Source organism: Phaseolus vulgaris, chromosome 3 (assembly GCF_051622355.1).
Source record: "Phaseolus vulgaris cultivar YP4 chromosome 3, ASM5162235v1, whole genome shotgun sequence".
NCBI classification, from domain to species: Eukaryota; Viridiplantae; Streptophyta; class Magnoliopsida; order Fabales; family Fabaceae; genus Phaseolus; species Phaseolus vulgaris.
The window spans coordinates 4,557,716-4,581,528 of record NC_143500.1 but is presented as its reverse complement, the minus strand read 5'-3'; the positions used below and the strand labels follow the sequence as shown (position 1 = coordinate 4,581,528).

Below are 23,813 nucleotides of genomic sequence, written 5' to 3'. Positions count from 1 at the left end.
TTTATAAACATGTGTTTTTTAGTTTTAATACTAATCTCATTTTTATTTATTTATTGTGATTTCAAATTTGTTTAAAATAATTTAATTTGGTTATTTTTGTCAATGTTATTAGTTTCACTAATGATTTGTGATAAGTATAGTATTTTGAGTTAAGGTAAAAAATGTGTGATTATGTTTAGGTATTTTGTAAAGTGGAAAAAACATTGTTTTTAATATTGAAAAGATGAGTGTTTGCGAGATTTGAAAAGTGATTTGGATAATGATCCCAAATGATAATAATGAGATTTTGTATATAGTTATGAAACTAATAAATTGTTTCATATGAAAGAAAAAGTCATACTTAAGGATAATTTCTAAAAAATAAATTGTAAGATAAAAGTTTATCAAACCTTAGTTATTTTAATTAAGTGTTATAAAATAAAGTATAAAATGTGAAGATTATTTTTGTCCTAATATCATATTATGATAAACACAAGTGTTTGGTGTGACCAACCTATGCATAACATATTGCATACATTTCTTCTTCTAATATGGTAACCTTTAGACAAACAATAGAGATACATAGTTTTAAGCATTTCATAGTTGAACTAAAATATTATAAAGTTTATTTTATATTGTAGAAAATTTCTATTTTGTTTGTCTTTTAAGAGGATTTCATGAAGACCTATCAACATCAAAATGTGAAAAGATGCCTAACACCAACAACATTTCTCAAGAGGTGGTGTCAAAATTTCACCTCAAACTCTTGTTCTTCCCATGCAATTTTTCATTTATGTGCTTAAGCTCAAGGGTTTCTTTGACAAGATCATCTTACGTTTCTGTTTCAGTTTTTAAAAGCATGAGATCCTTGATCACATTATTCAAATCCTTTTACAACATTTGGCAAGCATAAACAATTATAAAAAATTATCTTGAACTTGTGAGTTAGGAAGGAAAACTCCTCACATCCTTTAATGAATTTTCTACAACTTCCAACACTTTAAGATGTGTGAGCACCAATTATTTTATTTTGCTTTTATGAGCATACAATGTCATAAAAGCAAAATAATAACACAACTACACATAACACACATTGCAAAGTAATAACACAACTACACATAACACACATTGTCTACCATCTTAATAATAACACAACTACACATAACACACATTGAAATATTCATAATATAGTAAAATGTACTTAATTCAATTTCTTATTTATGCTTAATTCAATTTCTTATTTATGCTTATAATAATCATGATTTTTTACTCAAAGATGATAGACGTAACATGAGAAAAACTTTATTTTGTCATTAGGTCATATACAACTAGGTTTTTTACCCTCTAAGCTTATATAAAAACATTTCATTAAGTCTTATATAAGAACTAATGTTATCATCTTTGTTTTAGGTCATGAGAGGATAAGAAGTTTGTTGGCATGAACTTGATACAGGTCCAAACTCAATGATTCAAAATTACATTACAAACACAAACTTGATTGTCTTTCACATGTTCCATATTACCCAACAAATAATTGTTTCAAAATATTGAAGTTTATGAAAATATCTCATATATCCAAGATAATTGTGGAGAAACACTTCTCATATCCCATCAAACCTATTTATTCACATTTTTTTTTTCTCTAACAAACTTAGTTCCTCCAACACTCAAAGTGCTTCATTGATGATCATGTTTCAAACATCACTACTCAAGCATGAATAAAGCAGTGTAATGCATTGTATTAAGAGGACAAAGTCCTAGTATTATCTGAGTACAAAAGTTTGGTTTGAAGAGTTTGATACTTAGGTGAAACAGCAGCCAAAATAACAAAGGCACTGAGAAGGGCAAGAGCCAAGCCTAAAGTATTAACCACCATGGACTCAGTGCTGTGTTTGGCCACATTTCTCATTGTTTGTAGGAATGTTATCTTCTCCAACAAACCAGTTTCTGCTGTTGCTATGGCCAATGCATAGGTGTATAGGCCAAGGAACACATGCCATGGTAAGATCCTTATCCTCACCCTACGCAATTCTCCTCGGTGCCAAAAGCTCAAGAACCCTATTAACCACTGTGTGTGAACAACAAATAATACAATATCAGATTTTATATACTTCTTTGCACCATAAAACATTTTTTGAATACATTTCATGGATTCGAGAAAGGGGTGTTCCAGAAGGTTTTGGAAAAGATAATCCAAAAGCCATTTTAAAAAAAAAGGTAAAATCGTATTTTCGAAAATGATGGCGTGCAAGAAGTGTTTTGATGGAGTGCAGAAAGAAATCCTGGTGACTATAAGTCAGCACCAAAATGCCCAATGACTTGGTACCAAAAATCAACGGCAGTTTCTTACTGCACTCCTACAATTTTCTTCCTGCACCCTCACAATGTTATGCAAAGACCAAACTGTCTCTATTATTTTTTAAAAACCCTAAAATGCACTTGAAGTCTATTTATTTTTTTGCATTCTGAATTATGAAAATCTGGAAAAAATTTGGATTGGAACTTTCGGTAAAATTTTGGATCCACCGATTTGTAATTCAAAATATGCATTTCAAGCATTCCAGATCCACCAATCCGTAACAAAAATATGCATTTTGGATTCAGAAATTCATAATTAAAAAAAAAAACATTCAAGATCCAATCTGTAACAAAATTAGGCTTTCGGATTAAGCAATCCGAAAATCAATAATTTATGCAAAATTTGTTTCTGGAACACCCCCTCATCCGGAAAAAAAATGATTTAATGAATCTGTAACACACTCACATATCCCAATTTCCATTAACCACGGTGCTCTTTTTCAAATAAAAAGTCAAGGTCAGTTTCAAAATTTAGAAAATTGTGGAGATGCAGGAAGAAAAACGTAGGGGTGCAGAAAGAAGAAGCCGAAATAAACAAGAGAAGAAAGCCCATCTTGGAAATGTAAACAAATTGAAACTCATAATTGCTCGACAACGTTGCCGACATATTTCTAGGTGTTTGGGCATGTGTCCTCTTCCCAAACATCACAATAATTTCATGATTTTTAAATTATAAAAGATAGTATATTAGATGACAAAAAATGAATTTAAATTCACTAAAAATATTTATTAACTAAAATAGTGATTACCGTTAAAGCAAGTATATTTAAATACAAATTACTTAACTTTTATAATGCATTATCAAACTAGCTAATGTCATTACTTTTTATGATCAACAATTATGAAATATTTTCTCCAATTTAACGTATCTTCTTTTGTTTTCACTATCAACATTTCCATGTTTTGATAAAAGAAATGAAATGAAGAAAGAAAGCACTCGAATTGAAACCTTCCTTTGTTCTGAAAAGACTCAAAAGAGAGTAGGACCACAATGACATTATCAACCACCCTTTATCTTATCACCTACTTAATGCCATCGATCACATTTAAAAACCATTTCAAAATAGAAAAAAAATGTTAAAAGCTTTAAACTACCCTACAAAAGTTGATATCAACATAACTTTTCTCTAAGCAAAATAGGACAATTTCATTCTTAGTGCACCAAAATGGATAAAAGAAAGATGTAAGAAAAATTTGAAAGAGGAAGAAGTAAATGTAAAAATACCTGGGCTGCAAAGAGGGACACACAAACCAAACCCATCCATGAATGCAGGCTATAGAAATTTGCAACAATCCCATCCTTTCCCTGAAACCTTGTCCAAATCCCAAAGATCCCACAAGCTAAAGCCACTCCTTGCAGCCACAAATGCACCAATTTCTTCAACCCCCTTGATCCAGGTAACCACCTGTGCACCAAAATTGCTGCATAACACAACACAATTACTCAACCTCATAATCTCAACAAACATTCGTTAAGATAGACTTTAAATGACTTTGATACCATATTACGAAGTGGACTTTAAGCCTAACTCAACTTCATGAAGTGAGGTTTGCACCCAGTTATATACGATGAAATACTTTAGTCTCTAGTCGAGATCTCCAACAAACTCTAATGTCTCTCCCTTTTCACAAAAACTAGCACATGCTAAGGTAAGGTAGCTTGTGTTTGAGATGAAAGTAAAATTAAGCAGAGGAATATACCTTCTCCAGTTAAGAGAATGAAGCCAATGACCATGAGGAGAGGATGAAGAACCTACAAAGAGAGAAAAAGGAAGATGGTTTAACATGGTTTCTTTGAAGTGTTAATGGAGGAAGAAAGAAGGGTGTGTAGTGTACAGCATAGAGGAGGTCTTGTTGGGAGAGTGAGGGAGTGAGGAAGCTGGATTTGAAGGCAAGGGCCCAGATGAGAACAAGCACTGCCACTGCAAGCCCTGCAACTCTAGCAAACAAGAGAAGGACTGAAGGAGAATACACACTCCCCATAACAACTCACATTCTCACACTTCACTTTGCCGACACCTTTTCCGCTTTTAAAAACTTAATTTGGGTGAACTAGTTACGAGAATAATTTTTTTTTTTCAAATTCTCCCAACATAATCAACCAATATAAAATTTAAAACTCAAAATTGTTATTAGTTTTAGGTTTTGCGTAGAAATTCGAAACTGATTGGTATATATTCTGGATTTAGATATTTGGGAGGTATTTTTATATTTCATTTAAATTTTTAGATGATGTTATCCGAAAGTGAGTTATAAGTTTCGGATTTTCATATTCTGAATAGTGTGGTGAAATGATGTTGAGGATCGGAATGTGAAACTCATTATCTTCACATCCAAAAGATCATTTATGCTGTTAAGATAAAAAATTTCATGATCATAATAGTTCAGACAGTTCAGACTTGCCTATCCAGTACAGAAAGTAAAATCTTTTTGTTTAGGTGGAAATTTAAATTTATTCTGGGCAGGGAGAATCAGCCACTTTTTTTTTTATGCAGAAACCAAATCTTTGGCCAAACAAGGTTTAATCGTTTTAGCTTTGTTATTATCATATTCTTAAAATTTTGCTTCTTTAGTTTGAGTGTTTTCAGTTTTTTTCATTTTTCTAAACATATGTTAATGTAATTTACTTTATTCAATTCACTGGACCGTAACACATGACATGCTACGTGCCATTATCTTTGCCATAAAGTTAACTTTAATGAATAACATCGGTGTCATTCTTGTAGAATCATTACATTAATTAAAAAAATTATATATTGACTATTTCTTAAAAAAAATAGACTAAATTGAAAATTTGAAAATTTTCGTATAGGAGGAGGGAATAAAACTACAAGAGTAATTACACTATCCGATATATATGCGATTAAATGGTGAATATTTTGCATGTGTTTGAATAGAATTTAAGCACAAGTATAATGAAAATCATATCAACTTTAAGAAAAGATTGATTTTAAAGATATAAAAAAAATAGGCATAAAATCTCTAATTAAATACGGTTTCTTATAATTATAATTGATAGAGGTGACTAGCATTTTAGAGATTTACAATTAGTAGTTATGTTTTACTTTAGAATAACTATTTTTGGTTGTTTTGGGAGAGGTTTAAGAATTGCACGAAGGGTACCAAACTCTGGGTTGAAAGTGGAAGGTTTTGTTTTAGGAATAGGACTACCGAAGAATTAGGAGATCAAAACACTCTTAATTTTTCTGTATTTAAGACTCTTTTTGTAATGGGTTAGAGTACTCCTAATACTCTTATTTATTATATTATTTGTTGTTGATAAAAAAATGTGGTTTTCATTAGATATATGAATTAAGAAGATTTCGTTTAATCATTATAATCAAACATGTTATTTGTTTAACACATTAGTCAAATTGTCTAGTATGAACAAAACTATTGATGTTCGAAAGGTCTACTCTATATTGTAGTTGTACAAATCATTGTTAGAACACTAGTACAAAAACAACATATAACGACAATTTTTAACACTGTTTGATAGTCACACGTCGTCCAAATAAACACGGTGGCATTTTTGTGAATAATGTGAACCTAGTTGTGGGGAGGACCGTTGCCAATACTCAATGAGAGGGAATAAGCTACGATTATTTGGGAGATCATCACCTATTTAGGGGGCATAAACAACGGCTATAGGGGAAATTGTCACCTATTTAAAGACATGCCATCATAGGCGACAATCATAGGCGACAATTTTAGTGAACAATAGTCAACTATGGTGTTTTTAAAAATTCTCCCAAAACTCTTTTTCTTATGTGTTTACTGGTTTAGGGTTTAAGGTTTAGGGTTTAGGATTTAAAATTTTCGAGTTTTGAAAGCTCTTCTCTTCGGTTCTCTAGGTTCCTTTCGTTTGCCATTGTTATTTTGATTTGTTAGCTATTTTTTTGTTCCATTTTGTTGCTAATATTACGTTTTTTTTTTGTCTTCTTTTGTCGGTGTTGCTGCCGTTCTTGCTCATTTGCTCTTTCTTCTCCTTGTTGTTTGCACTCATCAGGGTGATTTTTAATTTTTTAATTATATTTTATTTATTTAATGTATTTTTATAGTACAATTTTTAGATTTATAATTAGTATTGTTTTAGTTAATATTATTTTAGTTATAGAATTTATATTAATAAAATCTTATAATTAATATTATTTTAGTTATATAATTTAGATTATTAAAATTTAATAATTAATATTAGGGTTTATAATTTGAATAATAAAATTTTATAAGTAATTTTAGGATTTATAACTAATATTATTTTAGTTATATAATTAATATTATTAAAATTTAATAATTAGTATTAGTGTTTATAATTAGTATTAATAAAATTTATATTGTAATTGTAATTCAACCTTGCAATTTGAGATTTATAATTGTAAATATTACAAGAACTTTTAAAATAAAGTTGAATATCTTGAGGAAATTGTTACAAAATTTACAATGGAAAAATCAAACTTGGACACCCTTGTTAATTTCCAAAAGTGTGTAATGGATTGATCCAGAACTGGATATGTTTTTTCAAGGAAACATAAATATTTTAAAAATTATTTTCATTTTAAAGATTCATCCAGGACACATTTTATATATTTTTTTATTGTTATACATCAATTTCTTGATATTGTTAGCAAGAAAGGATCCAAACACAAAATGGGTAGTCATTTCGAGCCTATTTAATGATGGTTTGTGTTGGGCCTATCGTGTCACCCGTTATCAAGCCGCTATCAGATCACTCATAATATATAGTCCCAGAGGAGGGTGTGTTGGAGATCCCACATCGACTAGAGATTAAAGCCGCTATCGGACCACCCATAATATATAGTCCAGAGAGGTGTGTTGGAGATCTCACATTGACTAGGTGCAAACCTCAACCTCATGAGCCAGTTATGGGGTTGAGTTAGGTTTAAAGTCCAATTCGTTTAATTTTTTTTTGTTGTGCAAGAGGGAACAATATGAAAATTGAAATCTTTTGTTCCTAGTCAGAAATTATTGTAGAAGAGACTTTTTTTTTGGCTGATCCTGTTGACACCAGTATTTCTGCATAACACCATTTAATGCGTCTTTCCATTTAAATGGAATAAAAAATACATCACAGGTGCAGTGTCTGCTGTCATCACTAACATCAAAATATTAGCTAAAAGTTAGAAACAAAAGATAAACACATGCCACTTGTATTATAGAAACCTAGACATGTGATGCAACATAACAATCATGATTACAATCATAACTTTATTATCATACCATACAAAACTAAACTTTTGTGCACAAAGTTTAATGACCAATCTTAATTCACTAATTTGTGAGGCTCCAAGCTACTGCAAATTGTACTATCAGAGCCTTAACAGTTGCTTGCTTCTTGCTCACTACCTTTGTTTGTCTGTTCCTTTTTCCTGAATTTAAAATAAAATATGCACCTATTGTTGTAAGTTGGATTATTCTGTTGTCTTGTGCTTCTGGCTTTCACTTTATGATTTTGATTTAGACTCTTGCATATGCATACCAAGAGCAATCTCCAAGCAGAAGATAGCACATGAATTGATTGATTATAGAGTCAGAAGAAGTTTCAAACAAAATGAAACTTTCTGGTCAAACTCTCATTTAAGCATGACAAGTGTATATGAATCTGAAGTTGAGACTTCATTTTAAGTGATGGATAGGGTGACTGATGAAATGTTGAAAATAACTAGTCTTTCCAATTGCATATTTTATAAAGGTTAAATCAGAACTTTAGAGGTCAATATGCAGTTTTTCATTATAATATCTGATTTGATTTTACAGTCTGCAGATAAAAAAACACATCTCCCGATCTTATTGTGTTATGTTTGCTTTGTATTAATCCATTATATAATATTGAGTTAGGTTTAAAAGTTCACTTCTTAATATGGTATTAAAGTTATTTAGAGTCTATCTTAGCGAGAGTTTGTTGAACTTATCAAGTCATCTGCTATCGGACTATCTATAAATATATAGTCTCACGCATAAATTGTCAGTCTCGACGTGAGGAGGTGTTGAAAATAACAGATCGACTAGAAATAAGAACTTTTCATAATAAATAAATTGGTGCAAATCTAACCTTATAAGCTGATTTTATAAGGTTGAATTAGGTTTAAAGTTTACTTCATCTTAGTAGACGTGACCCAAATATATAGAAAAACATTATATGAAAAGGAATAAAAACACACTTATGATTGACTTGGATCCAAACATGAACCAACTTGTGTGATTTAGTAAGAGATTGCTTTGGCACAGGCCATCTAGCAGCAGATGCTTTCTTGCTACAGAACAACAAATTTCATTTTATAATGTCATCTCACTAACTTCAGAACTTCCAAAAGCTCAACAAATAGTTATTGAAAACACTGTTTCTAGGTTGATTTTAAAAGTAATTCTATCAATCAAATTGCAGGATTACTTGGCTTCCTCACAAGTCACAATCACAATCTGAGTTTCTCAAGCAATGTTGTGAGATAATTACTAAGAACATTGCGTGTAGGGTTTGGGTATTATAATTGATCATATCACTTCTTTTGGCTTTAATCCAATCATTATCATTCAAAGAGTTTATAAATTCCTTGTGCCGTTAGCAGTTTGGCATGTTTTGAAATAGTAGTATAGATAGCAACAAAAAAAGAAATGAAGATAATTGTAATCCCCCCATAAAAATGTCTTAGTATCAATCCAAACAATGATGCTTTTGCAATTCAGAATAACTTGCAAATTGACCATCTTCATTTCCTTGGAAAACACATGAAAAGATATAATAAGGACAATTTCAAAGCCATCTTCTTAGCATTGCAATTGTCAACACCAACCACTACTATATTATATATAGACATAAGCCTATTGAAGGTAAAACCACACAGGTTAATAAACCCTGCATAAAACTATTTGGAATTAGAGAGGTAGGAGCCATTGAGATGGAGTTTTCTTGCAAGGACTTCAAGGTGGGAAAATGTGAGGGAGAAAAAGTAGTAGATGGAGAAACCATGCCATTGGTGCTAGAACCTCCTGCACCTATCAAGAGTGACATGGAATCCTTGCTCTTGGCTCTGAAGAACAACAAAGACTGGTTTGATCAAATGATAACCAAGAACAGTGCTGTTCTCCTCAGAGGCTATGATGTCAAAAATGCTGAGGACTTCAATGAAATCGTAGAAACCTTTGAATGGGAAGACATTCGTTATGTTGGACCAGCACCTCGCACACATATTTACAAAAGGGTGTGGACTGCCAATGAAGGACCCCTTTCAGAGTTCATATACTATCACCATGAAATGGTTTTGGTAAGTCAACTATACACTCACATTAGCACCATGATGTTTCACACACTTAGCTAGTTTCTTGATATCAATATCATATAATCATATCCAAGGATCACAGAATCATTTCTAGTAAGTACTTTCAAACAGTTTTTAGTTTTTCCTTTGTTCTATTTCATGTATTCTTGTTGGCAACTCCAATTTCAGTTCATTATCAGGAAATTATTCCAACTAAAAAATCTGAGGCCTTCTTTGACCACAAGGACTAAGAAAATAGAATTTGAGATCAATATGCAGCAGCATAGAAAACCTTTTCAGTCAATGATGATTTCCATCAGTTAATCTGATTATCAATCTGTTTGACCAATAGATACAAAGGTAGTATAGAAATAAAGTTATGTATATAAAAATATCACTAATAGACAATGTTTGACAATATTCAGTGCATATTCTTCTATTCGTGATATTAAAAGTTTCTGCTTAGCTCATCCTTTGTATGTTTGCACACTATAATTGAGGCAGAAAGTGATGATGTGATGATGAGAACCTAGCACGCTGATTATTTAATAAAAATAATTGAACTGGTATTGTATCCTCTTCAAAAGCAAATGCCAATATATTTATTTATAATTTAGCTCTTAACAATCAACACTATAATTTCAATGAAAAAATGCTAATAAAATTTGTTGATTTAATCACCAGATCAAGGAATATCCCAAGAAAGTGATACTCTTTTGTGAGATACCTCCTCCTAAAGGGGGAGAGACCCCTTTTGTTCCAAGCTTCAAAGTGACAGAAAGGATGGTGAAAGAGTTCCCAGAAGAGGTGAAGGAGATGGAGGAAAAGGGTTTGAAGTATTCATTTACAGCTCGTAGTACTCAGAATGATAACTCTTCCATGAGAGGTAGAGGTTGGGAGGATGCCTTTGGGACCTCAGATCGCAAAGAAGCTGAGAAAAGGTGTTTTCTTCCTTCAAATGCCAACACACAATATTAACTAGTTTTGTACATGCATGCTTATTTGAAGGCTACAAAGGGTCTCAAAACACTTTTAAACACAATAAATGATTGCATGTTATAAGACTATTGGAAAATGCTATTGAACTGTGAATATTGAAAGACACCAATTTACAACTCTGATTTAACAAGTGCAATTTCAAAATTGTTCAATTTCAACAAAAAGTTATTTCTCTTTCCAGTTGTAATCTGGTGCAGAGTTGTCAACATATCAACACTCAAGACTATTTGAACAATGGTTAATGATACATTGACAACTTCAATTTTTTATATAACCATATTACAACTTCCAACACTATTATTTTAATATTTTTTTCATATTATTTAATTACAAATCTACCATTTATTATATATATTTTTATTTTTAAACCTGTCATATCAAAGTTGTATACAATTCCAAAGAGTTGTCAAAATAACATTTTTCTTGATCTTTCAATCCACATGAGTGATGCATTAATAACATGTTGCATAGAAATTGGTTGAGACTACAAGATCTCAATCTATATAATAAACTCTTGTAAAGAGTGTGTTAAAAGAGAAAGTTCATGACACAATCCATATAATATTTTTTCCTTGTAGAAAATGTGCTGAAAGAGCATGATGCTACTACTTGTGTTGTTTTCATCATAAATAAAACCCAATGAAGAAAAAAGAAATAAATGAATAAGCTGCAATACTGATAGCCATGCTATCAATTATGTACGTAAGGCTTTAGTCTTGTAAAAACTTATACAGAGAATCCAATGAAAATCTGTATTTGGCTCATTGAACCTTACATGTTTTGATTGAAAAACTGCAGAGCAAAAGCTCTAGGAATGGACATGGAGTGGCTTCCTGATGGAGGGGTGAAGACAATACTTGGACCAAGAAATTTAACCAAGGTATTTGAAGGAAGGAAGGGAAGAAAAATGTGGTTTAACACAATGGTAGGGATGTATGGGAAGGAGCTTAGCTCGGCAATGATGGCTGATGGAACAGAGATTCCAGAACATGTAGTGAAAAGATGTGAAGAGATCATTGAAGAAGAGAGCATACAGTTCAAGTGGGAGAAAGGGGATGTTGTCTTCTTTGATAACTATGCATTGCTTCATGGTAGAAGGCCTTCCCTTCCTCCAAGGAAAGTCCTTGTTGCTACATGCAAGTAATTTGAGATTGTGGAATTCAAATTATATGCTAAGAGAGAAAGGGTATGGAGGAAAAAAGTGATGAATAACTTTGTCATTTCACCAATATATGGCAAGGAAAAAAATGTATGCATTATTTCTTGAATAAATAGCTCTCTCAAGAACCTACTTATAAAGCACCACCAAACTAAAGTGTATGTGAATATTAAGTTATGTTAAGTTGTATACAAAATTGTTTGAATATGTTTGCATGATTATATGTCTAAAAGTGATATATATATATATATATATATAATCATTAAATAAAAATTAATTTAAAAAAAAAAACAATTAATTACTATTGACTAAATTACAGAAATAAATATATTTAATATTTAAACGACATTACTTATTAAATTGAAATAACCCATTGTCTATACATTTACCCTTTTAGTCTTATGGGCTGAGGTAATACTTCATATTTTCTTTTAAGTTTTTTGAAGAGGAAGAAAATTTTATTTTCCTCCCTTTGTATGACATTTTGATAACTTCCTTTTGTGTAACTAAATGACTTTATTACCTTAACCTCTCTTCTTGGGTGATAAGTTCTCACATATTTTCATGTGACTAGAAATGACGTAGCTAGTTTAATGGTTCAACATTAGGAAAAATAGTGAAAATAAGAAATATGGTGGTATTAATCAAAATATCGCTAGAGTTATCACTATTAATGTAGTATTGGTAATGTTTATATAACTAATGATGATATAATTTGTCATGATATGGAGGAAAAATGAAGATAACTATAATGGAGCCAAAAAAATTGCTATGGTTATCATAATTATTAGTTTTTTCAGGAAAAGTAAATAATTTATTCTTACGACTAAAAGTAAAAACTATCTTTTAAGTTAAAATACTGCTCTACTTACACAACTTTTTTTCAAAAACTAGTATAGAAAAGAAATAGAGATTATTAAATGAATAAAATTCTCTTATAATATAAAGTTAAGTAGTACATAAATTAATTTATTAAAAATCTTTCATAACTTCTCTAAAATATCGCTTTAAGTTGACTTAAATTAATTTTAACTTATAAGAAGTGTTTTCCGTTTCAAATTATTTTATTATCATACAAGATTTTATAGAAAATTATGGCTTGCATACATTACAAGAATCCTGCAATGTATGTATTAGTCTAAACTTCTGCTTTGTTGATATAATATATCAGCTAAAATAAAATGGTGTAACAACATATTCCCACCAGACCAAGGGATTTTGGTAGAGTAGTAACAAGAGGGTAACATGACAAGGAAAAAAATGTCCTACTTATTTGTGAAACAAACATATAACAGGAAACACAACAGTGAAGCATAATCTCTACCATAACTACGATTTTAATGGTAGGCTTCCTAGGCTCTTGTCTCCACCATGTCCATCATGACTAAACATTAACTTCCACCTACAAATTGCGACCTGGCATACCACGGCCCCTACCCCGTCCAGAATAGCCATACCCTCCTCCTCTTCCATAATAACCACCCCGAAAACGTCCACCACGGCCAGGGCCGCGACCCCCACGGCCACCACGGTGCCTCACAAAATCACCAAATGTCTGCACCATAAATCAGCACAAGAATTGAATATTGTTTCCCAAATAAAAGATCCATGAAAGATAGAACATACCTCAGTGTCAATCTTGATTTGTTCAGAGTATCTAGTCCTTCCATTCTGTGGAGCATTATCATGCACATTGGAAGAGAGTGAATCAAAGAAGTCATCCTTGTTATAAATAGGCTGTAAAAAACATGAAAGTATAGTCAAAGCCATGACAGAAAGATCAGATACAATATACTTAGGTCAAACCTGAATACATATCAAGCTGCGCACTAGATAAACATTACCTTAACGTCAAAGTTTGATAAATCTTCAATCTCTTCGTCTTGATAATCTTCATCAAAGGCATTTCCTTCCCCATCCTTTGAATGAGACTTGTTTTTACCAAGATGACCCCAAACTTCATCCTTATTGAACTTCTCATTCATCGCAATGAAATCAAAATCTTCAGTGAATTTTGTGACTGGGCGTAGACCCTGCTGCAGCAAAGCATTAATTAAACTTTTTAAGCTAATTTCAGTACGCTCTTCAGAATAAATTACAAAAACAGCTTACAACTTGCATGCAAATAATTTAACCCTACTTCCTCTTTGAAACATATACCTAAGTGATTACAAGATAAACAGTTATTGAATAACTGCTTCATTAAGCTCTCTACCCAAATGCACCCTTAATCTTATCAACAGGGAAAAAAATTAAAAAATGACAATTTGTGCGGCATATCTATTTAATGGTGTAACAACTATTTAAAAGAAAACAAAATTTAGAGGACATTTCATTGTTTACATGCTTAAAATAAGTGAAAAATGTTGTATGAAACACAAAACTAACAACAATCCAAACCACCACTCCCCACTCCACTTCAAAACAGGAAAACTTTTAAATCTCTGAACCATCCGACACATTCCCAATTTCTATTGATATACGACATTCTAAAACCCAACATATATAAATGAAAGAGTAAATTGAACATTACCCCAGTTCCTCTTCCTCTTCCACGTCCTCTATAACTATAGCCATGATGAGATTGGGTAGGAACACCACCGGGCTTAAAAAATTGCAACCAAATGTCAAAAGTCATTCTCAATCAAAAGAACATACAGTAAATAAGATAAGTCAATACAATAAAAGATCCATACTTGTGATCTTAAGTTTTAATCACTCGATGCTGATTTTATTATTTAATAGAAGCACATAGCAAACAAATTAAGAAAGGTTCATCAATCAGCAGAATTCATGTATGGCAAATGCCAATTAAAACCATAGACAAAACAGATCCAATCCTACTTCCAATTCTTTGCAAAAGAGAGAGGGGGAAGATGTTGGTCAGGAGAAAAAGGGTTTGTGGGTTATCTAAATTTCAGAGAAAATTTGTCCCACATTCCTGATTTGATCAAAGCACAGCTTGAAGGATGGGTCGAGAGCAACTTGACATGGAAGATCAAATCTCCACATAATTGGCAAGTTTGCAGCATTTGAACTGGTCAAATGTACACTCAACTTCGGCAAACTCGACTCCGCATGAAAAAGCATGCATGTATTTATTAAAGCACATTTGACAAAAATTGAAAAATACAACTTTTGCATCGGTTGAAAATTTTATATTAAGTTCTACTACAAAATTGGAGTTTAGATAAAAAGACTCCAAAAATAAATCACTTCACTTCAAACATAACCCTAACCAAAATAATCTAAAATCAAATTCACAGTCATCCAATCCAACACACTAAATATCTTAGGATAATGGGATTACTCCAGTTAAATCACAAGATTCTAGTCTCCACTATGTCACATATTGTATAAAGCATATAGGCATGTGCAAAACCATCACAAGTGTATCTCTGTCTGCATGCATAAATTCATAGATCAAAGAAGGATACCCTGTGACTGGACCGTGAAGTTACTGGCAATGGCAGAATTGGTGGTTGAATTGCAGCAGAAACTGGCAGAGATATCTCAGGAGATGATGTTGATGATACCTGAACCACTTCAACATCCTTATGAGATGCTTGTGAAGGCTGAGCAGAAGAAACTATAGTTGGTCCTTGTTGCAATAATTGACCTGGGGTTATCAGAGAAAGAGTTGATGTTTCTGCATGTATAGAAGTTGATGATCCAACAACAGCAGGAGACAACTGGGATACAGTTTGATAGGGCAAACTTAAACCTGAAATTGCATTTGGTTTACTGGAGATTGGTGGCACTAAAGCATTTATATCAGAACCAGAATTGGTCAGGGAAGTCAGTGATGGTAAGTTAGTGGCTAAACTGACTGCTGAATTTGAAACATTGGGTGCCTTGTTTGTTACTGATACTGGTAAAATTTCAGAAGCAAGTGTTGCAGAGGGTACAGGAGATAAGGCAGAAGATGCATGAGGCAAAGCAGAAGGTGCAAGAGGCAAAGCAGAAGGTGCAGTAGGCAAAGTAGAAGGTGCAGGAGGCAAAGCAGAAGGAGCAGGAGGCAAAGCAGATGGTGCAGGAGGCAAAGTAGATGGTGCTGAAGGCAATGAAGATGTTACACTAGAGATACTAGAACTCACATGCAGCAAAGATGATGGTAATTCTGGCAAATTAGAAGATACAGTAGGTATAGGACTGAAATTGGGATACTGCATTGGCTGCTGCATAGATGAAGGCATTGATAAACCAGGTGGTGGTTGAAGCAGAGATTGTTGGTGTAAATGAGGAAGCCCATTTGGGGCACCATAATATCCTTGCCAATACATTGGCATAGCAAGTCTACTACCATTTGTATTTGGAGCAGCTGGAGAAGCTCCCCATGATCCTATGTTCCCTCCAGGTTGATACAAAGGCAAGGGCCCTTGAAAATTTGACCCAGGATGTCCAAGCTGGGGGGTATGAGAGCTAAGATCAGTCACAGACCCACTTACAGCCGAAGGCAAACTTGTAGATGTGGCAACTGGGCGAGCATAGTGAGACTGTAAATGCATTTCCATGTAATTAGGATAAGATTAATTCAACTGATTCAATATACAGACAATTTTTTGTCATCAACCTGAATAATAGCTGGGTCGTTGTTGACTTGTGGGGTAGGTTGGACAGGTGGAGAAGATTTAACCTGTAAATCCTACAGAAAAAATAAGAGAGACGCCTCAGCTGATCTGTTTCTATATTATACACGCAGCAAAGTCTGAGCAAAGCCTTTATCAGGTAATTACATACACTTATAAAATAGATAAGAAAATCAGGATCAGCCTTCTAACATTCCATCTCACGGTATATGCATTCATATACTGTAGAACCAAGTTGTACAAAAGCAGTTTCTTTACAAAATAACACACAAGTTTAGGGTACCAATACTGTACAGTCAAAAAACTAGGGTACCAATACTATACAGTCAAAAAAACTAGGGTACCAATACATTGAATATATAAAAAACGACTGGTAATAATTCCACATATAATACCTTGATGTCAGTCCCACGAAAAAGTATATACTCATAAACCTTGTCACCAGGAGGAATTTGTTGGCCATCCTTTTTCCTTCCTTCTGTTCCAAAAGATCGCACTGCAATACAAAAAAATAGAATTATCACTCTGCCAGCCCAAGCCATTATACTAAACAACATATTAGATGGTAAAATCTGAAGTTGCAATAACCCACAGGGTTGCATGAAAATCTGGCACATATTGAAAGCTAATGATCAACAGTCCTGAACATTTGAAACATAAGCAAAGAACATAACCTTTATAACTTGTACATTTGCTTGATGTGTTATTTTTTCTTTTTAACAGTAATAGCTTCAACTTCCATTCCAACCAATATTTATACATATATATAGTAATTGCATCAACTTCCAGCCAATATTTATATTCCTAAATAACAAGTACGTATACTTGAGCAAACCCTACATCCACTTATTTTAGAAGGAGTACTTCAACAAGCTATAACTTTAATCTTCTTAAACGAGTGTATGTTAATGGTGTACACTTACATACATACATCATACATATATACACATGTAGAGATAGGGAGAGAGTACTCAATGAAAAAACATTTCATACTTATCAATCCCAAATAGTGGCAAGGATGGCCCAACTCCAATACCACTATAGTAGGATAGTAGATAGTGGGATGATCGCTATTCTTTGAAATTTTTATTAAAGTTGCTATTTGGTTTATTATATTATATGTTATGATTTAAATAAAAAAGACAAAAAAAAAACTACGAGCTAAACTAGACTCAAATAGGGGTCCAACAGACCAAAACAACAAAAAAGGAAAAAATACACTTTAAAAACATTTAGGCCACTGGCCAAATTCCCCCAACCTCAACCCTTTGTTTGCTGTAATCCTAAGATCCAGCAGCTATGCGCTGCATCCCATGTATTATAGAAGATTCAATCATATATAGAGGAGAGACAAATGCAGACAAGAGTGGACAAAAATCACTGATGGAAAAGGGAGCCCCAGGTCGGAAGGGGCTTTAATGACAAAATAGCCTGAGGGATGAGGTGCAGCACTCATGGAAGAGGCACTATTATGGCATGATCCCCTCTAAAACACCGGAAGGTGCCTAAAACCATCAGAAATTTTCAGATATGTTGCCAGAGAATAGTGGTTCATGTTTCAGATACACAAGAGCAGGTCAACGTTTCACACCTTGAATAATGGAAGTCAAATCATACAAATGTCTCCCAAAATAAACCTTAAACAACACCATCAAACAGGGGTTTCAAACATTAACCAATGTTTCATCCACTAAAGCCGTAAATGTGCAATTTTCTTTGCTTCAGACATGGCAGAGAGCTACACAGAACACACCATGTTGGCACACCACAACAGCTCTATAGCGCATGACACACCACAACGGGTGGCTCTATAGCACGTGACACACCACAACGGCTCTATGGCACGTGACGGCTCACTAGAGCGCAATATGCCACAATGGCTCAATATGATTGTCAATTCTGGAATACAGATATGTATGTCAATTATTTTTCTCTCACTAGCATTAATACTCCAAAAACATAAAAGGGAAAAACATGAATCTTCACTTTTTAATCCAGTGCCTTAGTTTTTAGAAGCTGTGTCATTAATATATTAGTTCTGGACTATCTGATTTCGCTCCTTTTAGCATTGCACATGATTCTCACAGGCTAACAACTTAGGGATTTTTATTTACTCCCTGCATTTATCAATCATTAAGATTTCCACTAATCCCCAATACCACAACAGTACAGTCAGCAAAAGCAAGCAGCAAATAACAAACTCAAAAAGTTACAAAAGTCAAACCTAGTTCCCTGTTCAAGTGAGAGTCACATGCTAACACTCAGAGAAGAAAAATTCAGATACTCCAACAGAACAAGATTAAAACCACAAAACAAACCGAGACACATCAGTAAAAGAAGCAAGCCAGATGCTACAGGGAGAAAAAAAAAACATCAAAAGACCCTTCATAGCTTCTCAACAGAAGGCCCACAAAAGCTATCAAAAGTTCAGAACAATTCCTTCACTGTGGCAGGAATTCAAACTCGTGACAAAGCCCGCTCTTCAGGATTAAATAATTAAAATAACCAAAAGAAAGATCAAATTCAGACGGAGAATTCAGAGATCTGAAACCAAAGGAACCAAATTAAACTGAAAATGAACAAAACCCAGAAAGGATTAAGAAAATTCGTGGGAAGAAAAAGAAGTGGGTAGCAGAAGAATACCGTTTCTAAGGCCAATACTGGACTCTTCAGTGTTGATGTTGTAGAGAATGCCTTCGTATCTGATCTCACTCTTTGAGGTCAAGCTTATCAAGCTCCCAATGTAGGAATCGGCAGCGGAACTCGATCGAGAAGCGCTTTCAGACGCCATAATCAGAAGCGAATCGGATTAGGAATTGGGTTTTGGGGCTTCTGGTTAGAAGCCTCTCTAATCCAATCGGTCTCAAGGTTCAACTCTGGTGATGGGATGTGTGAGCAAGACGATGCATTAGGGTTTGAGTTTTATTCTTTGATCTTTGCTTTCAACATACACCATATAATAACTCGTTTCTAACTCAGCTCTATCAGACTCAGCAGTTACAAATTATATTATTAGAAAAAAAAACTTCTTTTTTCCAAATTTTATGTGAATATATATATACTAGTAGGATATGTATATAAATTCTTAAAATATATTAATTTTTTAATAAATATTGGTATATATGTTTTGTCTTAAATACATGAGAAAAAAATTAAATCAGAACAATTAAGAACAGTAATTAACTGTATTAATTTTATTTTAAACATAACATAAAATTACTAAACTGCATAACTTTATACGAAAAAAGTCATTAGAGATAAAATTTCAATTAAATTAATAATAATTTTTAAAATTATATCATTAAATAAGTAAAAATTAATTATACTTTGTTTATATTTAACCGCAGTATTTAACATATTTTATATAATCTTAATATTTAACATCCTTTAAAACTAAATACATAAATATACTATATTAATATTGGGTGGCCAGATAGATAATTATTGTCCTATGAACTATTGGACTCTCAAAATTATTTATAAAAGCCCAAAAACATATAAAAAGGAAAGAAATAAAATTATTAATTATATATAATAGTTTCTCTACTTACATAATATACTATATTAATTTTAGGTGCGCACAAAAATAATTATTGTCATCTATTGGACTCTCAAATCTATTTATAAAAGTAAAAAAAAAAACATATAAAAGGGAAAAGAATAAAATTGTTTATTATATATAATAGTTTTCCTGTTTACATGATATTTATTCACTTAGGTACTATTATAAGAAATAACAATATAATATCTATAAGGAAAAACAATAAAATAAAATAATTTATATAAGCACACATAATCAATTATATATTAAATTTTTATAATTTTAATACATATAGTAGTAATAAAACATGAATAAGTTGTTATTGTTTGAATATAACAAATTAATAAGAGAGGTAATTGATCTAGTATTTTCCTTATTTGAGTGTAGTAAAATAATATTTGATAAACTCTTAGTAGATAGATAACCAACATTGACTTTGCCATATGAATCATCACATCATTGCTTGAGCGTTTTGACTTTATGCATCTAGTCATCAACTCTGGATTCCACTTCAAATCTAAGATTATTCTTCAATTAAGATGTTAGAAGATTTTTAGAGAGTTTTAGCTTTCATTGTTTATTGTTTAGTCCTTTACATAAAGTATTCATAAGGATATATTTATTTAGCTTTCATTGTTTATTGTTTAGTCCTTTACATAAAGTATTCACAAGGATATATTTATCACACAATCATAAAAAAAATGAATTAAAAAGAAAATGAGTTTTGAAAACTGAAAAAATATTTTCAAAAGGTTTTATGACCTAGTTAATCGATTAAGTTTTAGTATAATCAATTAAATTATTCCTGATGAGATTCAAAAAAGGATAATCGATCATCTCTTTAATAATCGATTAAACCAAGGACTTGGGAAACACACGTTTCAGGATATTAATTTATTATAATATTTTATAATCAATTAAAATAGAAAGCGTTGTAGTATTTTTAAAAATTTAAATAAGAATTATCAAATAACATCTTGAAATAATCGATTAAATACATCAATACCACTTTTAAATTAGTGTTATTAAAACTCTCTGAGCTTTTCACTCACTCTTCTATATACAAAATACATTTGTTGAAAAAGCGAATTCTAAGTGAAAAATTTAATGTATTTCAAATAATTAAAAAGAGTTTTCAAGATTTAAGATTATAAAGGTTGTGTTGTGATGAAAAATCATTGTGTTGCTTCTAGTGTGATTAGTTGGTAACATCTATCTTTGTCATTTGTTGTTATTGTTGGAGTGTTAGTACTGAGGCAAAGGAAGAAAGAATCTTGACAAAAGGAAGGTCGAATGTTACAACTATGACAAGTTTGGTCATTATTCTTATAAGTGTTGTGTTGGTAGGGCAACAATACAAATAAGAAAGTTAAGAAGAATGATGAAGTACATTTAGTACAAGATGCTGAAAGTTCTTGTTTAAATCAAGTGTTGTTGATGATAACCACAAAATTATGATGAAGAACATTCTTCTTTCTATCTTATATCAAGTGTTCCAATCACATGATTAGAAATATAGATTCGTTGATAGATGTTGATTCCAATATCAAGAGGAGGGTGAGATTTGTTGATGATAACATCATTGCAGTAAAATAAATTGACAAGGTATTAATTACAAAGGATGAAGATAAACTATATGGTATTTAAATTAGGTATAAGAAAGAGATAAATATACATTATTCATTTTGTTTATGTTTTTATATTTTTTTTTTGTACTTGTTGTTATGTTAAGTTATTAAAATGTTATTTGTTTTCTCTTTAAATTTATGTAATAATAATTTCTTACAGTAAATGTTAGTTTTTTTACATTAATTACTTAATAGTATTATTTTCTTTAAGTGTGATTTTTATTTTTTATAATAAAAAATATTCAATAAATATTTGAACAATTATGATGTGATTAATTATATTGGTTATCCAATAAATATAAAGATGAAACCTAAATTTCATACAAGTCATATGCATAATATATTAAAGGCAAATATAACTTAAACCTATGCCTTTAAGTGAGTTTATTTCTAACTCATTCTCACAAATTTAGTTTGTAAGATTATGTATGCACCATATATATATATGATTTGGTCATATCTTCTAATTAGTGTGAGATTTTTAACTCATAATGTTAGACTGAGGAATACATATTTGGAATGTGAGATTAAATATTTGTAGGTGATCTAAGAGAAACTCACTCCTGATAATGGGTGAAACAACAACCCAACAAATTTGATTAGGATACATACCAGATAACAAAATTTAATTAAATTGTGGGATAAAGTTATCATATGCAAAAAATTCTAAATAATTATAAACAATAAAACTTTAAAAACATTAAAGGAAAATGTAGATTATAAATTTTATAAGTAATAAAACTTTAAGAACATTAAAGGAAAATGGAAAATGTAGATTATAAATTTTATCTCCTTATTTAAGCAAAATGATAACTTTTAGATTTTAAGTGTAGATGGATTAAGTGTAGATGGATTTTAATATTTTACAGATTATTTTTTACAAGCAACATTTTATAAATTTCTTTTTCAGTTTCACCTCAATCCAAATAAATCCTAGAAAAATTTATGTTACAAATATAAAATTTAAACAATGATTTTACATATTAATTTTACTTAAAAAGTGTCTTTATTTTTTTTAGATAACCAGTCAATTTAGTATTATTTTAAATATAACTTTCAAAAAATATTTATTACAAAAGTAATTGAATTTTAATAATTATTGAAAAAGTGGGCCAGTTCGTAAGCCCGCAGACCAACCAACATGTGAGGCAGGCCATGAAAACCAACCTACATTTTGTATGCAAGGCGGGGCAATCCGACCCGCATTTTGCAGGCCTAAGCGGGACAGGCCTATGCGGGACAGGTCGACTCGCTTTGTCACTCCTACATACAACCACTATTTGTAGTAGTAGCGAATCTAAGATTAGGAACCTCTGAGAGTATTTTTTTAATAATATTTATTAATGTAGTACTGTTTCTAAGAAAAATCAACTTTAATATTTTAAGTCTTTTATGGTAGAGACTATCTCAATTGTGTACATTACAATTTTTTAAAAAAGTACTTTTTATCAAATATTATTTTCATCTCTATAACTTTTAGGTATTAAGACACCAATACTTAAATATCTGATTTTTTAGAGACGTTAATTTAAATAGTTTTACTTTAGATAACACTTTAAAAGCGATGTCTAAAATGCTGTAAAACCACACCTTATTCTGCTCTCATCTCAAGTCAACAGGTATTCATTTTTTCACCACCCCTTATATTCCCCTCACTACGCACTTACATTTTCACTCTCATAGCTTGTTCATTTTCAGGTACGGAGTATAGAAGAAACTTTGCTCCAGGTTTTTCTATTTTTCTGTTTCTTTGGCACACATTGAATTCGTTTACGCTTCTCTTCTATACGTCATTCTCAGTTTTGTTTTCTTATTCTCTTCTTCCTATTATTTGTTGTTCTCGCGTTCTCTCTCATTCATTGTCATTCACTACAATTACAGGTCATTTCTCTTTCTTTGCCACACATTGAATTCGTTTACGCTTATTTAGGGTTTAAGAATATTGTTTGTTGATAGTTTATGGAAAGTTATGTAATAAATGAGGCCTCAAAACACAAACAAAATTGATTTCCCAAGACGTGAGTGATCATTATCCATAAGGACTTATACGCAGTGTATTGCGCAAGTCCCCGAGGATACAACATGAACTTCTCGAAAATTTCCAATGATCAAAACTAGCAAATTACTCTTAAAAGAGTAAAACTTAATAAATCCATAAAAAAATATTTATAATAAAATAAAATAATAAATGAAGAGAGAGAAAAAGGAAAAGATGAAAAAGTGTGAGGAGGAATAAAGGTGCACGGTGGTGGGTTGAAGATAAAGAAGAGAAGAAGTGTGAGTGAG

At 31.7% G+C, this 23,813-nt stretch overlaps 3 protein-coding genes across 6 annotated transcripts; 1 reads left to right on the top strand and 2 right to left on the bottom strand.

The window, feature by feature from the left end:
• Window positions 1–1,694: 1,694 nt before the first annotated feature.
• LOC137806230 (Cytochrome b561/ferric reductase transmembrane protein family) lies at window positions 1,695–4,362 on the bottom strand. The gene is made up of 4 exons (XM_068606227.1): window positions 4,174–4,362; window positions 4,039–4,090; window positions 3,563–3,759; window positions 1,695–2,047 (listed from the first exon to the last, which is right to left on the bottom strand). Exons 1-4 carry the CDS (start codon window positions 4,318–4,320, stop codon window positions 1,721–1,723), a joined length of 723 nt encoding a protein of 240 aa, XP_068462328.1. The 5' UTR covers window positions 4,321–4,362; the 3' UTR covers window positions 1,695–1,720.
• A 4,815-nt stretch (window positions 4,363–9,177) lies between these two features.
• LOC137805750 (clavaminate synthase-like protein At3g21360) lies at window positions 9,178–11,945 on the top strand. The gene is made up of 3 exons (XM_068605676.2): window positions 9,178–9,617; window positions 10,296–10,552; window positions 11,409–11,945. The coding sequence occupies exons 1-3, from the start codon at window positions 9,252–9,254 to the stop codon at window positions 11,752–11,754; spliced, it is 969 nt and encodes a 322-aa protein (XP_068461777.1). The 5' UTR covers window positions 9,178–9,251; the 3' UTR covers window positions 11,755–11,945.
• Window positions 11,946–12,902: 957 nt separating this feature from the next.
• Window positions 12,903–19,373, bottom strand: LOC137806229 (protein decapping 5). Of its 4 annotated transcripts, none has more exons than XM_068606225.1 (9): window positions 19,002–19,353; window positions 16,754–16,854; window positions 16,343–16,414; window positions 15,494–16,265; window positions 15,207–15,388; window positions 14,303–14,374; window positions 13,614–13,805; window positions 13,396–13,506; window positions 12,903–13,324 (listed from the first exon to the last, which is right to left on the bottom strand). In XM_068606225.1, the coding sequence occupies exons 1-9, from the start codon at window positions 19,147–19,149 to the stop codon at window positions 13,172–13,174; spliced, it is 1,803 nt and encodes a 600-aa protein (XP_068462326.1). In that variant the 5' UTR covers window positions 19,150–19,353; the 3' UTR covers window positions 12,903–13,171. The 4 variants fall into 4 exon arrangements, with proteins under 4 accessions (XP_068462326.1, XP_068462327.1, XP_068462324.1 ...); XM_068606226.1 differs by having other exon boundaries at window positions 13,614–13,802; XM_068606223.1 differs by having other exon boundaries at window positions 13,614–13,802; window positions 15,207–16,265; window positions 19,002–19,373.
• Between the last annotated feature and the right edge of the window lie 4,440 nt (window positions 19,374–23,813).